The 14,227-nt window shown below is 44.0% G+C and overlaps 1 protein-coding gene and 1 non-coding gene across 2 annotated transcripts; one reads left to right on the plus strand and one right to left on the minus strand.

The window, feature by feature from the left end:
- Positions 1–4,502: 4,502 nt before the first annotated feature.
- Positions 4,503–4,574, minus strand: TRNAC-GCA. Its single transcript has one exon. It is a non-coding gene; the product is annotated as a tRNA-Cys (tRNA).
- Positions 4,575–5,628: 1,054 nt separating this feature from the next.
- Positions 5,629–11,398, plus strand: RPL23 (ribosomal protein L23). Its single transcript, XM_044418757.1, has 5 exons — positions 5,629–5,717; positions 7,213–7,296; positions 8,429–8,557; positions 11,011–11,124; positions 11,262–11,398. Exons 1-5 carry the CDS (start codon positions 5,705–5,707, stop codon positions 11,342–11,344), a joined length of 423 nt encoding a protein of 140 aa, XP_044274692.1. The 5' UTR covers positions 5,629–5,704; the 3' UTR covers positions 11,345–11,398.
- Positions 11,399–14,227: the final 2,829 nt, after the last annotated feature.

Raw genomic sequence — 14,227 nt, forward strand, 5'->3', positions numbered from 1 at the left:
GATAGTTGTGTTCCATTTGCATATTGGTTCAGGAAGTGCAGATTAGAGGAATTTACATTAAAATGTGAAGTGAATTAGGATCAGCAGCTAGCTAGTAAGATTTTGGACTCTGAATTAACACACTTCCCGTGCCATTATAATACCTGCTTTTGAAAACATCCCTTGCTTCTGGATACCTCAGTCCATACCTCCAGATAACCTCTCACAGTGGTTTTGTGTAGATGTTAAATAGCATAGGGGATAAAATAGTGCCTGCAGTACTCCCTGGCATAATCCCCCAGCACCACTTTCTGGAATTGGCCAGGCAAGTAGGAGCAGAACCGCTACAATGCAGTGCCTCCCACTCCATGCCCAGCCAGCCTATCCAGAAGGATACCATGGTCAATGATACCAAAAGCCACTTAAGAGGTCCAGGAGAATGAACAGGGCCATACTCCCTCTGTTTTCCTTCTAGTAAAGTTCATTCCACCGGACGACCAAAGCAGTTTCCATTCCAAAACTAGGCCTGAAGCCTGATGGAAAGGGATCTAGATAATCTATTTCATTCAAAAGTCCCTGGAGCTGTTCATCTCCCACCTGCTCAAGAACCTTGCCTAGGATGGGAATCTTGGCCACTGGCCAATAGCTATTAACATCCTCTGGGTCCAGGTTAGGTTTTTCAGGAGTGGCTTAATTACAGCCTCTTTTAGAGGGCTGGCACCATTCCCTCTCTTGAGGTATTCACAGCCTCCTGGACCCAGGTAGACACCTCTGTCTTAGTTGCTGTAATGACACATGAGGGACAAGGGTTGAGCACACAACTAGTGGGCTAGACTTGACCAAGCACCATGTCCACATCCTTGGGCCTCAATAATGGAAGCTCATCCAATAATATGACCAGATGGTGCTCTGAATGCCTCCGCTACTAGAACTGCTTCAATTGCCATGTCCAATTCATGCCAGATCTGAGTGACCTTATCTTCAAATTAAGTTAATCACAGTGAGCAACTGAGGGCTCCACAACTTCTTTTTCTGGCCCGGAATATAATAGGCCATGAACAAATTGGAAAAGCTCTGCTGAAGGACACTGAGAAGAGTGACTGCTGGTGGAAAAGAACTGCCTCTTTGCCACCCTCACCGCCATAGAATGGGCTCGATAGTGAGCTCTAACCTGTGTTCGATCAGACTCGGCATGAGTTTCCTGCACCTGAGCTCTAGCAATCTCCCCTCTTGCTTCGTTGCCCTCAGCTCAGGTGTGTACCAGGTGTGTACATTGTAGTCAGGCACTGCATAAAGGAAGATGGGACTTGGGAGCAATTGTGTCACTTGGCTAAGTTATCTCTGCATTCTACCGAGTGACCAGGGGTTCAACAGGAGCACCAGCCATGCCAGCTGGAAACCCACAGAGCCCTCTGGAAACCATCAAGATTCATTAGCCTCTGGGGACAGGCCATTTGAAAGGGAGCCAAAAGTCTAAACCTCAGTGGGAAGTGATCTGACCACAACAAAGGGCACTTCCCTCATTTCCAGACCACCACCCTCCTGCCCTGATAAGAGAACCAGATCAAGAGTGTATCCTTTTACATGCATTGGACCGATAAGAAGTTGAGACAGCCCAATGGTTGTCATGGTAACCATTAAGTTCTGAGTTGCCCCAGATACAGCATTCCTGGCGTGGAAGTTAAGATCCCCCAGAACCATCATCCTGGGGTTTTCAACACCAAGACTGGTGGGGGGGGGGGGAGAGGACTGGAACAAAGGATAGCTGTGAGGTAGCTAGCCCCTCTTCTCCTCTCCCAATATCATGCCTTCCCCTACCGTGACCAAAGTCATGGGGGCACCCCCTTGCTTCCCAAAGTCACCTAGATATATAATTAAAATTGATATGGCAAAAACAGCCGCTATGCTTCTAAGCTCATCAATAGCAATTGTTGTGAGACTGTCCTGGGCCAACCCACAGCTGTCCTGAAGAGGTTACTGAGCCGGCACTAAATGGACAATGCTGCTGCCTCAGTCTTCACCCCCTGAATAGGCCGCTGGCCCTGCATCCAGAGCGCAGATGCTGCTTCTCCAGCCAGGGCAGGGGAGGTAATACTTTGTGTTCAGTTGTAAATTTTGGGCTGTCTGAAACACAGATTGTGACATGTGACTCCTTGGCATTGGAGCTACCTGTTTCCTAAGGGCTGAGTGACTCCTTCATCAATACTACTTGTTTCCTTGGTTTTCCCAGGGATCATGATGGTTCTGTAGTACCAGTGATGGTTTTCAACACTTTAGGGATAAGTAACTGTAGTTTCTGCACTTGTTTCAGAAAAGGGTCCTGTCTGTTATCTCACCATGAATGAAGCTCATCAGGCACAGGGGAAGGTCTGTTCACACTGGTTACAAATGAAGCAGCAGGAGGAAAAAAATACGAATCTGTTGGGTTGCTGTCTGATTTCTGCAAGTTTCTCTAATAGCCTGGTTCTTTTCTTCTTGAATTTCCCTTGTTAAGTGGGAATTTTCTGGAGGCCTGCCTTTTTGCTTTCACAACTAAATATTTACTATAATAGCAGTTCATTATACAGAGTCCCCTTTGGTAGTTGGGTCACTCTCTGTATCCATCCTTCTGGCATCACATTTCCTTTTTAGATCAACTGTTGGTGTTGCTAGATTAAATATGGGAACAGAGAATGTGGTAATCTGGACCTGGGTCTGGCTCCTGCCTCTTTGTCTCTGTTACACAGTTGTTGCTGCTAAGTAGGATGTTTTAAGTTGGGGGCTTTCTGGAAGCATGTATAGGCAGCTGTTGAAATGTAAGGATAGGATTTTGTACATGTTCAGACAGAAAAAAAAGTGGTGCAACTCCCAGCATTCCCCAGCCAGCATGGCTCCTGGGAAATGCTCGAGTTTTAAGGACTTTTTTCTGTCAAGGATTTATAGAATTGCACCTTAAACTGTTAAAGTCTTCTACTCCAGCACTCCATTTCAACACATGGATTGGATAGATATCGTGACTTCAACATCAAATCAACTGTTTCTTCTCATCCTCATTCTCCCGCTACTCTCTCTGACTTTTCAAACATCTTGCCTGATCTGGAAGTCTTGCCTGCACTTTTGTAAATATTTGGATAGTTCAAATAAACATATTTTAGCATATAGATTGTAGAAGGGCCTTGGATTTTGAAATGATCTTTATAGGATACATCATCTTTAGAAAATGCTTACAAAGGTAATCCTGCCCTACTGGCTCTGTGCTCCTGGGGTGGATGGAAATGTACCATTTATAACAAATAAAGGGCTAAAATTGTTTTCAGGTTCTGTATTCAGTTTGGGCTGCTTATGAGACATAAGCAGCCCAAACTAGAAACAGTGTCTCTTAAACTTTGTGTCTCCAAAATAAAGCTTCAAAGTGTGCCCAATTGTATATCCTTAAGTGGTTTTATTTATTTATTTAGTTAAAGTATTTATATGCCGTCCTGTCGCGAAAGCCTCAGGATGGCTCACACAGATAAAATACAATAAAATATGACATAAATAAAAATTATAAATTATTAATTGGTACTTGACACCAATTAATACACCAATTAATACTCCTTAAGTATCAGAATTACTACTGCAAAAACAGTTTTGTACAAGTATGTAAAAGGAGAAAACATCCAGAGCCCCTGACAGGCACCCATTAACTTAGGATTCAGTGCTGCAGGCTGTCTGGAAAATGCTGAGAGTAAGTATTGTGCTGTTAAAAGCTTGAACATTGCAAACAGAACCACAAACCTGGTGCCCCACCTTTCCATATGACTGAGCTCACTTAATTCCCACTGACCCTGTTGTGTTCATCCATCTGATCCAAACAAAATTGGACCCCACCTCTACATCCCATAGGCTGTCTTAGAGCTTTTAAAGAACCTTTCCCTCCATGGAGATGCAAGTATGGAAAACATTCACCTATTGGATTTCTTTTAGCTATTTACAGTCAAATGAGCCTCGCAAAGAAACAAAGGTTAGGAGCATAGCACTTAAAGGATTACTTGTTTTCATTATGTCCTCTTCCACTTATGGTCACCTTATGGCTCCAAAATGTCAGCCCTGTTCAGCTCTTGTAAAATCAAGGCTATGGCTTCACTTATGGAATCAATCCATCTTATAACTGGTCTTCCTTTTCTTCTATTATTTGACTCTTTGTTGGTGCAGTCAAGCAGGAATTCTATTTTGGGATTGTGGCTACAGCACCAAGGGTAAAAAAGGCATGTTAGACATCATGATACAGCAAATGATCCCATAAACCTCCGTCCTAGCAAATACTGGCATTATGTAGTGTACACAAAGCTATTGTGCCTTCTTTAAAGGTGTCATTTTACGGAAGTTTAGTCAGAGAAAAGGCCTACAACTCCCAGCATGTCGTGGCCTCTTCTTTCCCTGACTAAACACGCTTCGGACCGAATCTTAAACTTTCGACAGGCGTTTGATTTAATTCCAAAATTTCCACACGTTCAAATATCGTAGCCTACCACGATTTTTAAAATGCTATTTAAAAACATTACAGGGGGCACCCGGATTTGAACCAGGGACCTCTTGATCTGCAGTCAAATGCTCTACCACTGAGCTATACCCCCACTTCCGGCAAATAGCTTCTCATACCTCCTTTTCAAGGCGTGCACAGGAACTATGTTCTGCAGGACTGGAGATAATTTACATTTACTTCCTATTTCAGTTCGACCTTTTCAACAGTGACGAACCAACGTAATTCTTAATTCGGTGAAAACAAACGTTCTAAAAAATCGCACAATGACTCGATAGTTATTTTCTTATACCTGGGTTGGAGAGAGCAATCAATTTAGAATATTCTGATTTAAATTTGCTATTATTATTTTACAATGAGGGGGTGCAGGGGTTTAATAGAGCAGTCAAAGCACGTTTATTCGGAAGTAAATCTCGCCTGTTTTTCGTAGCTTTCTCCCAAAAAATTGTGGATAGGATTACAGTCGAAGAATTGGAGGTCCGCTTTTCTTCCTGAGAAGCCCTATCCCTAGTCCCAAATATAATAGGAGCTGATTTCGCTTAGCGATGTTAGAAAAGATTCGTTTGCTCGCTATTTCTTAGGTTTTGAAAAAAAATATGTTGACATTTACCACGCAGCTACGGAGAAAGCAACAGTTTAATTACTAGGCTGACTCTTACATTTGTCAGCTCTTACTAGTTTCAAAAGGTCAACTCCAGTTACTATCAACGGATTTGGGTCCGGTCAGGCTCACAAGGCTGAAAACAAGTTCTTGGTGGAAGAGCATATCACGTGCTTTTAGGACCAGCATATACAGAGAAATCCTATAGACCGCAGCACGTTGATAGGGAAAGTCTCGAACCGAAATGTTTGACAGCGATATGTGAGAGCTGAGTGTAACTGTCTCGCCACTGCGAACCTTGCTACGATGTGCTTAGAAGCTGGCATTGACTTTACAAATTCGAACACTTGTTTGAGGTTATAAGACCAGTTTTTTTAAACCTGTTTGGAGCAATCAGCGAGTAAGCCCATTTCAGTGACAGGACTGACTTTCGCGGAAACGTATCGCAGACGCGACCGGTAGCACTTCACCGCCGCATGTATAGGCGGCGCTGTGGGCAGCCTTACCTTTTCTTTCTGATGTCACGTGAGAGAGTCGTTCCACGTGATACGGGCGTACGGAAGAAATATTAATCGTCCCAGCAACCTTTGCGCCTTCTTTTTTTTCTTTGCGAGGATACCAAGATGTCTAAGCGAGGTGAGGCCTAGTGAGCAGACGGGCTTGGAAGAGGATCCGTCTCCATCCTTCCACCCTGGCGAAAAACCAGGGCTGATTGCTGGTGGAAGGACCTTGCTAGGAAATGGGGATGGATTTTCCCGCATAGCAGTTCGTAGAAGAGACTTCTGTGGGCAGGGAATTATTGATGGGTGGTGGGTGGAGGAAGTTCAATGTAGAGCAAGATCTCTCCCCCCCCCCTTTCCCCAGTCTCTGTTTGCTGCTTGAGCTGAATCCTACCACGTCCTCGATAATAACAGGCCTGGGATTTTACTGAGTAGTGGACAAAAATCCCTTTGGATAACCCTGCCTTCTCAAACCCAACATACCGAGGGATACCAGAGCGAGCGAGAACGGAGATGAATGTTGGTGTAACATATCTGTCCGCTTGCATTCACTGAAGTTTAGTTTCCATAGAGGAAGATGAGCTTGATTTGTGTCAGACTTTAGATTGCAACCCACGTAGGGAATGGCGCTGGAGTTTGTGAAGCACCATGCATACGAATTGTGCTGTTTTAGAAAGAATAACTTGCAGACAGTAGCTCCATGTTTATCTTCTTGGAACGTACATGGTTTTGTTGTTCTTGTATGTAGGGTTGTTAAATTTACATATTTATTTACTTAATAACTAGGTCTTAAAGGGCACATAGAGCAGATATGCAGAATGATCCATCTAGCCCCTTAGCAGGCTATGTGATGTTAGGTGGATGTGATCAGGGACCAGTGCTTGGATTAGGGGCCAGGTTTCACCATTCATGAACTTCATAGTTAGGAAAGCTCTGTACAAAACCAAACCAGCTTGATAGAGGAGTCATGGCAATTAGGTTGGCTGTGCCCTGCCTTCATCTGTCCAGATGCCTCCTTACAGTGAACACCATCCCTGCTGTTATCTCCAAGTTAACAGCAGGGATGGGAGGTAGTGGGACTTGGCCTTAGCCAAGGAGCGTAAGTGCTCTCTCTTGAAAAGGGTGAGCCTTGTCACCATTCATCCTTACTGTTTAGTTCAGTCTCAGATTAAAGTAGTAGGATGTTCTGCTGGTATGTTCCAAGAGGAGAAATAACACTGGGAGTGCTCTCAGAGGGTGTTCCTCCACAGGACAAGGTTTAGACTTTTAAGCCCTTCTGGCTAAACTGGGATGCCAAGTGTATAGGTTTAGTTGGTGAGCTGGAAGCTCTGTATCCCTGTCTTGCCCATCTGAGTGCTGCAGCATATGTTACATATGTGCAGCTATTTTGAGAAATGGCAGAAGAATGGAGAAATCGCTTAGGTTTCATGTACTGCATGTTTGAATGCATTCATTTTAACAGTGGAGTAATTAGTAAAGGTGGTGAAGATGGAAGGTAAGTTACCTGTAGAATAGTAGGTGGAAGAAGTTGGACTTTATTTTAATAACAACCAGAGGTACAGTCAAAAGTGGCAGATGCTATGTGGCTGGCTAGCATTAACTGACTATATATCTTTTGTACACTACAACAGGACGTGGTGGTTCTTCTGGTGCAAAATTCCGCATTTCCCTTGGTCTCCCTGTGGGAGCTGTCATCAATTGCGCAGATAACACAGGTACAGCTTATTTGGATTGGTTTGGGGAAATAATCCGGATTCTCAACACCAAGCTCAAAGTACTAGGAGTTAGCTATGGCTGCTTTGTTTTTGCCCGTGCTGAGGGTTATATCCTTTTATCAGATGCATAAGGTGATGTATCTTTTCCTGCCATGAAAAGGTAGTACTTTGATTTGACTTGTAGCTGAAAAGGCAGAAAAATGTTTTCCTTAAGAGAAGGACTGTAATTTAGTAGAAAGGCACATGCTTTGTATATGAAAGGTCTGTGAGTTAATCACCAGCATCTCCCAAGTGGTACTAGGAGACACACATGGCTGAGACCCTGGCTTGTGTACATAGTACTGGGCTAGGTAGACCCATGGTCTGACTGGGTAAAAGGCAGCTTCCTGTGTTCTTCTAAGGGAAGAAGAGTGCCTTCTAAGTGTAAACTTTGTAGTTACTTCACATTTTGGTATACTTGGAACATTTGGCTGTAGAGAGCCTGTTCAAGCTGGTTGGCTACATTTAGGCTGGCATGCAAATGTGTTTGAGGAATTGAGGGATCCTCCTTTATTCGCTGTGTAATATTTTGGAGTGTGAGAAATGGACTGGACTTGCATCAAATCAGAAGAGGCTTCCCCAAGTGGGTTAAAGACTGGGTGCCTGCTTCCACTTGAGGCCTCCAGATCAGCACAGATACAGATTCATAGTTCTTAGACTGGTGTAGATGTTTGCATTTTAGATTTCATAGAACCTTAATCAGAAAGGTGGCATGCTGTGCTCTGGATTTTGTGAAGGGTCTATGGGAACAGATCCATGGGTTGTTGATCCTAATTGGGGAGGCAGGGGTGAGGATGAATATCATTGCCTTCAGTTCTAAACAATAAGCCTTCATATGTTTGGAGTGTTGACAGCCGTCCCAGAGAAATCAGTAATCGTGCCTAGAAGCATGGGACTTTCCCTTCTGAAAAGCACTTGCTTGGGTCTGTTTTCCTGTGGCCCAGGCAGTGATCACAGAAGGGTAAAGTAATAGCGGTACTCCTGGGTGAGGTGACAGCTTGTGCTGTTGTGCCTCAATCGGCGTGCCACAGATACCCTCAAGAGGAAGTCTGGCCTGGAGGATTTGTAGACTGATGATTGCTCTATTTCACAGGTGCCAAAAATCTGTACATCATCTCTGTGAAAGGGATTAAAGGACGCCTAAACAGGCTGCCAGCTGCTGGCGTGGGGGACATGGTAATGGCTACTGTCAAAAAAGGCAAGCCAGAGCTCAGGAAGAAAGGTGAGTTATCAAAGAAATTGATTTCAATTCTTTTTCTTGTTTCAGTAGCCTTAGGACTGTGAGAGCAGAAAATGGCGATGAAGGAGATTGTTGTCACAACCTTCTGTTAACATGGTGTTGATTAGAGAAAGTGTTGGATCAGATTTAATCCTACTTCAAGTAAATCCATTGGCATAGGTGGGACTTGAAGTAATCAAGACCCCTCTAGCGAGGGCAGGTGGTGTCTTGCCTCATTTTCCTAGAGATTTGTAAAAGAATAGAAGTAACTGAGAAAATGCCTGCTGTACCTACCTGAGCTTGCTAGCAAATGAGTGTCTGCTTTAAGCTGGCGTGAATCCTCACCAAGGGAAAGAGGCATTTGCCCATTGCAAGTAGAAATATCAGTGCTTGCCCACTGTGTCACCTTGTAATACTTGACCTCAAGGTGCATTTTTTTGCCCATTTGGATTGTTCACATATGGGCAGCATGCCCCTCCCCCGTGGCAAATCTTGTGGCCTCCCCCTAGTTACCTGGTACTGTGGTTGTCAAAAATGATGCAAAGAAAAAATGGTACACATCCAGCTCTTCCAACAAGTTTATGGTGCCCTCAGCCCGTGTCCCCTGTCACTATGGGTGTCACTGAAACTACTGCTCAAAGCAGTGCAGAAAGCACTTGGCAGAATTGCCTGCTTTTCTCTCACAGTCATCATAGTTCCAGCTGCTGAAAGATCCATCCATCCCCATCCCCTCACACACATCCCCCCCCCCAAAATCTTGTGAAGTAGTGCTGGAGTAGTTGTCCCTTTCCTTGTGGCTTCTGTGAGAAACATTTTGGTAGGTGTCTCTCACATTTCTGTGTTGTGGAGGATGAAGCTTGATAATTCTCCTATACTGTAGAGCTGCTTTCAAATTCTCAGAAACAAAATTGGTCTCAGTTTTGCTGCTGCAGCAACAATGTGGTGATTGTGGAGTGCCTCCATGGGTTGGGGGACCCTTGGTTTACCAAAATAAGCAAACTTACTGAATGTGCTTGGTAGACAATCTGTCAGTTTTCAGAGCTTCCTATATAACCATGTTATTTTCAGGGACACAGAAGCACTGAAATCTCTTATTTAAAAAGGTCAATGGTACCAATAACCAGTTAGTCATCATACAGCTTTTGTCTAGATTACCAAAGAAAACATATGTGAGCCATGATGGTGGTGTAAAGAGGGTTTAATGCTTGGAGCACAATTGGTAGCCAGTGAAAATGTTCTCAACGTGTGTTCTCCCAAGTTTGTGTTTGAAACATGTATAAACTGTGGTGTTGTATAATGATGGTATTTGAATAGCTTATTCTACTTGAAGAATAAAAAACTGACCATATATAAGTCAAAAAGCAGCTAAAACAGCACCTAGGGATGCCGTTGGTGGAATAGGCAGCATATAAATATTTTTTAAAATATAAATTAAATAAAAGTACCTCATAGGTAGAACAGCATAAACAGAAGGAAGCACAAAAACGGCTGTTGGTCACCATCACTGCCTAGGGCTTTCAAAACAAGATTGTATTACTCTTCAGAAGGGTAGTAGCGAGAGAATACTAGAGTATTGGAGCTATTCCTAAAAAAGCCCTTGTTCCTGGAGGAAGCTGACACAGGATCCTGTAAGTTAAGATCTGAATTGGTTGTACTAGAATATGAAGATTTCCACAAGCAGAAATAAATAGGATAAAATATGTGGTAGTAATAAAGCTCTGGTTAAAGCAGCAGTGCATTTATTTTGGCAGGGAGCATAGGAGGTGTGATTGTTCTTCCTGATGTATCCTGTTCTTCCCCCTCTCCTATGCCTTTCTTCTAGGCAGTGCTTGCTTGGGAGATGGCAGCTTCAGGATTAACTGGAAATCACAGCCTATAGTTTGGCAGATCTTCTGCCTCTGAGGAGCTGCTGATTGTGGTATAAGAGGAGGTGGTGGTGGCGGCAACCAAGAACAGAGGAAAGAAAAGCACTCTTTAGGAACATGGGTGCCAGGGCCAATTTGTTAAGAGCCAGAAGTTTCTGATCACCAGGATTTTTGCAGCTGTACTTTTCTGTTCACATGTTAAGGGCCACAGGGACCATCTGGCTCCTTGGGCTTGCAGAACCCTGGCTGCATGTATTAATTAAATAGCAGTCTAACAGTGCTACTAGGATCAGTAGGATTCACAGTGCTTAAAGCTGGATGGAGATGATAAATATATGTGTGTGTGTGCACATGCAACACACATGTGTGCACTTGGCATCCTAAGAATCTCAGCTCTTGAATTCTGTGCACTTGTGAAATGCATTCAGCTGGTGCCCAGAATGTGTTAAAGCCAAGCATTTATAGCCACAATAATCTATGTTTCTATTTTGGAGCTTTAGGGGTGTGTAAAGCACTGGTTTCAAGCCCAGTGATGTGTGTTTTTTCCTTCCTTTTTCTTTGACTCTAAGCTTGATTTTCTTCTTCCTGTAGTACATCCAGCAGTAGTGATTCGTCAGCGGAAATCATACAGAAGAAAAGATGGTGTGTTCCTGTACTTTGAAGACAATGCAGGGGTGATAGTAAACAACAAAGGCGAAATGAAAGGTATGGTTGCTGAGATGACCAATCAAGAAAGAGTAAAAACTTGGTCCTCATTAAGTGTCACTGTTATTCTTTCAGCTGAAATTTGCAAGTTTCATGGGTCATATTTTTAATAGTGCACTTTCATTCTTTTCCCACAGGTTCTGCTATCACAGGCCCTGTAGCCAAGGAGTGTGCGGATCTGTGGCCCAGGATCGCCTCCAATGCTGGCAGCATTGCATAGGCCTCTCTTGTGCTCTTTGTAAAAAAATAATAATAATAAAGTGGTTCTACTGAATCTTCTGGCTCATACTGTGAATGGGTGGTGAGAAGGAATTTGAAGGAGTATATACATCAGGAATCCTCAAACTTTTCAGCAGGGGGCCAGCTGAAAGGTGCCGGTGCTCGCCGCGGGCCAGAAAGGTGGTGCTGGCAGTGCGCGCAGGCTGGCGAGGGGGCAAGGGTGGTGCATGCGGGGTGGGGGTGGGACGCATGGCGAGGCGTGGGCGGGCAGGCGCGCGAGGCAGCGGCTGGCTTGCTTGGAGATCATTTTCTCCGAGTGAGCAAACCGCTGCCTCACTGCGCGCGGACGAGGTGGGCGGCAGCGGGTGCACACATGGGCACGGGCACGGTGGGTTCAAATGGGCATGGCGGGCCAGATCCAATCCCTGGGCCTTAGTTTGAGGACCCATGTTATACATACTTGGCTTCTGAAGACAACAGACTACTAAAAGAAAAGGCTTGTCAGCAACCAGTAAGGTTTAAAAAATAGTGGTATAGGAGTCATCAAATTCACTGGATTACTTAGATCAGTCATTTATACCTTCACCCAACCTCCCTCACAGTTGTTTGGAGAATAAAAATGGGTGATAGATGTCCTCCTTGAAGGAAAGATGCAATATGAACGGTGCAGTCCTATTACAATGATTGTAAGCCCCTGAATTCAAAGGTTTATCTTCCTGTGCAGAGTGGGAAGAACAGCAGTGATGATAAACTTTTCCATCTGAGTGGTGGAAGTGACTTGCCTTACAGTTGGCAGATTGGGCTAAACCACCATGGATAATTTGATAAACTTGTGTGCTGTGTGGTATATCTCTAGTTCAGTGGAGCTCTGTTTTCAAGCAGGCCTACTTATGTATGATACCACCACTTGTGTGACCCAACTTACAGGCTGTGACCTAGCTGAGGGCTTGCTGTAGGCACATTCCTAGCTTATATAAGCTAATTATGCTAATAGCAGCTTTTAAATCTAATAAACTTCAGCAGTGCTGGATGGCTCTAGCCATTAGACCACTCCAAGGCTTGCCCAGTTTCTTGTGCCCCTTCCAAAGGAGAATTTGTAAATGTCACTCACAACTGGCTCAAGCAGCTTTTTCCATTTGTGAAACATTTGCTCTTTGGAACAATGTTTGAAGGTACTGATCTTGTTTGGGGTTGCTTCTTCACCCTTGTGAACAATTTGTTGCAAGAGGGGACAATTTGTGGGCCTTCGCATGGTGTAGGAGAACTGTCATTCTTCATCACTGCCAATACTAGCTAGATGGTGGCACTTGCAGCACAACAAGAATTGGACTGTTGCCAACTGCTGATGAGTTACCTGCCCTAAAAAATTCCAGAAGCTAAACATTACGTAGATGAAGGAAACATGGATGCCCCCTTATAATACACTCAAACTTTGAAGACAAGCTAGCCAATGCAAGATAGGAAAGTCTAACCTTTGGCCACTGAGGTTTGAATACAGTGCTGCTGCTGACAGGATTTCAGACTTGGCTTTGAATTCTTGGTGTTTTTTTAATGCTGATGATATGAATGATAGCTATGAACAGCCCCAAATAAGCTTCACATAAAGGCAGGCTGTTCTGGGTAATCTTGTAGAAATCACTCAAAGAGGATGTTCTTTTTCTGTGTAGTGTTTTACACACTACTGAATGTTATTCACAAGACAAAACCTATTCAATAGAACCATGAGTGTACTGGTCAACCGCTTTGATTTCTATATGGGTGCTAAGGCAGAGATGCTATGGTGAACGAAGGCTGCTGTTTGCCAGCTCCATGTTGCTTGTTGTAATAGCTTTATTATGCCAAACTAAATAAGCTTCAAGATCCACAGATCTCTTCATTAAGCGTTCTAAACAAGAGGGGAGGAGGGAAATGGCTAGATGGTCAAGAACAGTGCTTGCAAGTTCCCACTTGGTCCAGTGGTGTAGTGTGTTGGGGAGAAGCCAGCAGGTAATGGGATATTGGTTACCTTTGGGAAGCAGAGGGGGAGTGGGGAAGAGAATGTTACGTTCTCCCTTTGCATGAGTGTGTAGTTCAGCGATACGTGTGCTTCAGCCAGGATGGATTCTACCCATTACTTGATGGAATGCCTCTCCTAACCACAGTCTACCCAGAAATTAAGATCAATATCTGGGGCTTTCCTCTGGGTACCACCTCTGAGGAAGGCTCAGTGGCAACAAGGAGGGCCTTCTCCATCATGGCCCTCCAATTACAGAACAACTTCCCCACAGAGGCTCAGATGGCACCAGCCCTATCCTTTCGGCAGCATGTTAAGATTGCTCTCTGCCATGACAATTAACAGTTCTAACACATGAGGGTGTTGGGTCTTATATTAAATAGTCGAGCTATTTAAGTCATCTAAATTTGGTTTTTAAATTTTGTAGTGAAGTTTCATAATTTTTATTATCTGTACTTTACAATGCTTTTCAGTATATCTATATCTAAAGAGCTGTGGCTATTGGGCAACATAGAAATAAGTAACATTCTCCCAAATGGAGGAATATGGAGGTAGCTGCCCCCTCCTTTCCCATTGTCAGTAGGAGCAGCAGGGCCCTCTCCAGAACACAAGAAGAGCCATGCTGGATCAGACCAAAGACTGATATATAAGCAGGCATGCCACCTCTGGTGAAGGAGGTAACACAGCTAGTAATGCTAGTAGCTAGAGATAACCTCCTCCCACATGAATCCATCCAATCCCACTTTGAAGCCATCTAAATTTATGGTTATTACTACTTCCTGTGGCAGTACCATAATGTGTACATTGTGTGAAGCAGTACTGTCCCTGGTCTGTCCTAACCCTTTCCCCAGTCAGCTTCAGGGGAAGACCCCAGGTTGGTGTGTTATGGGA

This window comes from Varanus komodoensis, unplaced genomic scaffold (assembly GCF_004798865.1).
Source record: "Varanus komodoensis strain SLA01 unplaced genomic scaffold, ASM479886v1 scaffold92, whole genome shotgun sequence".
Taxonomy (NCBI): Eukaryota; Metazoa; Chordata; class Lepidosauria; order Squamata; family Varanidae; genus Varanus; species Varanus komodoensis.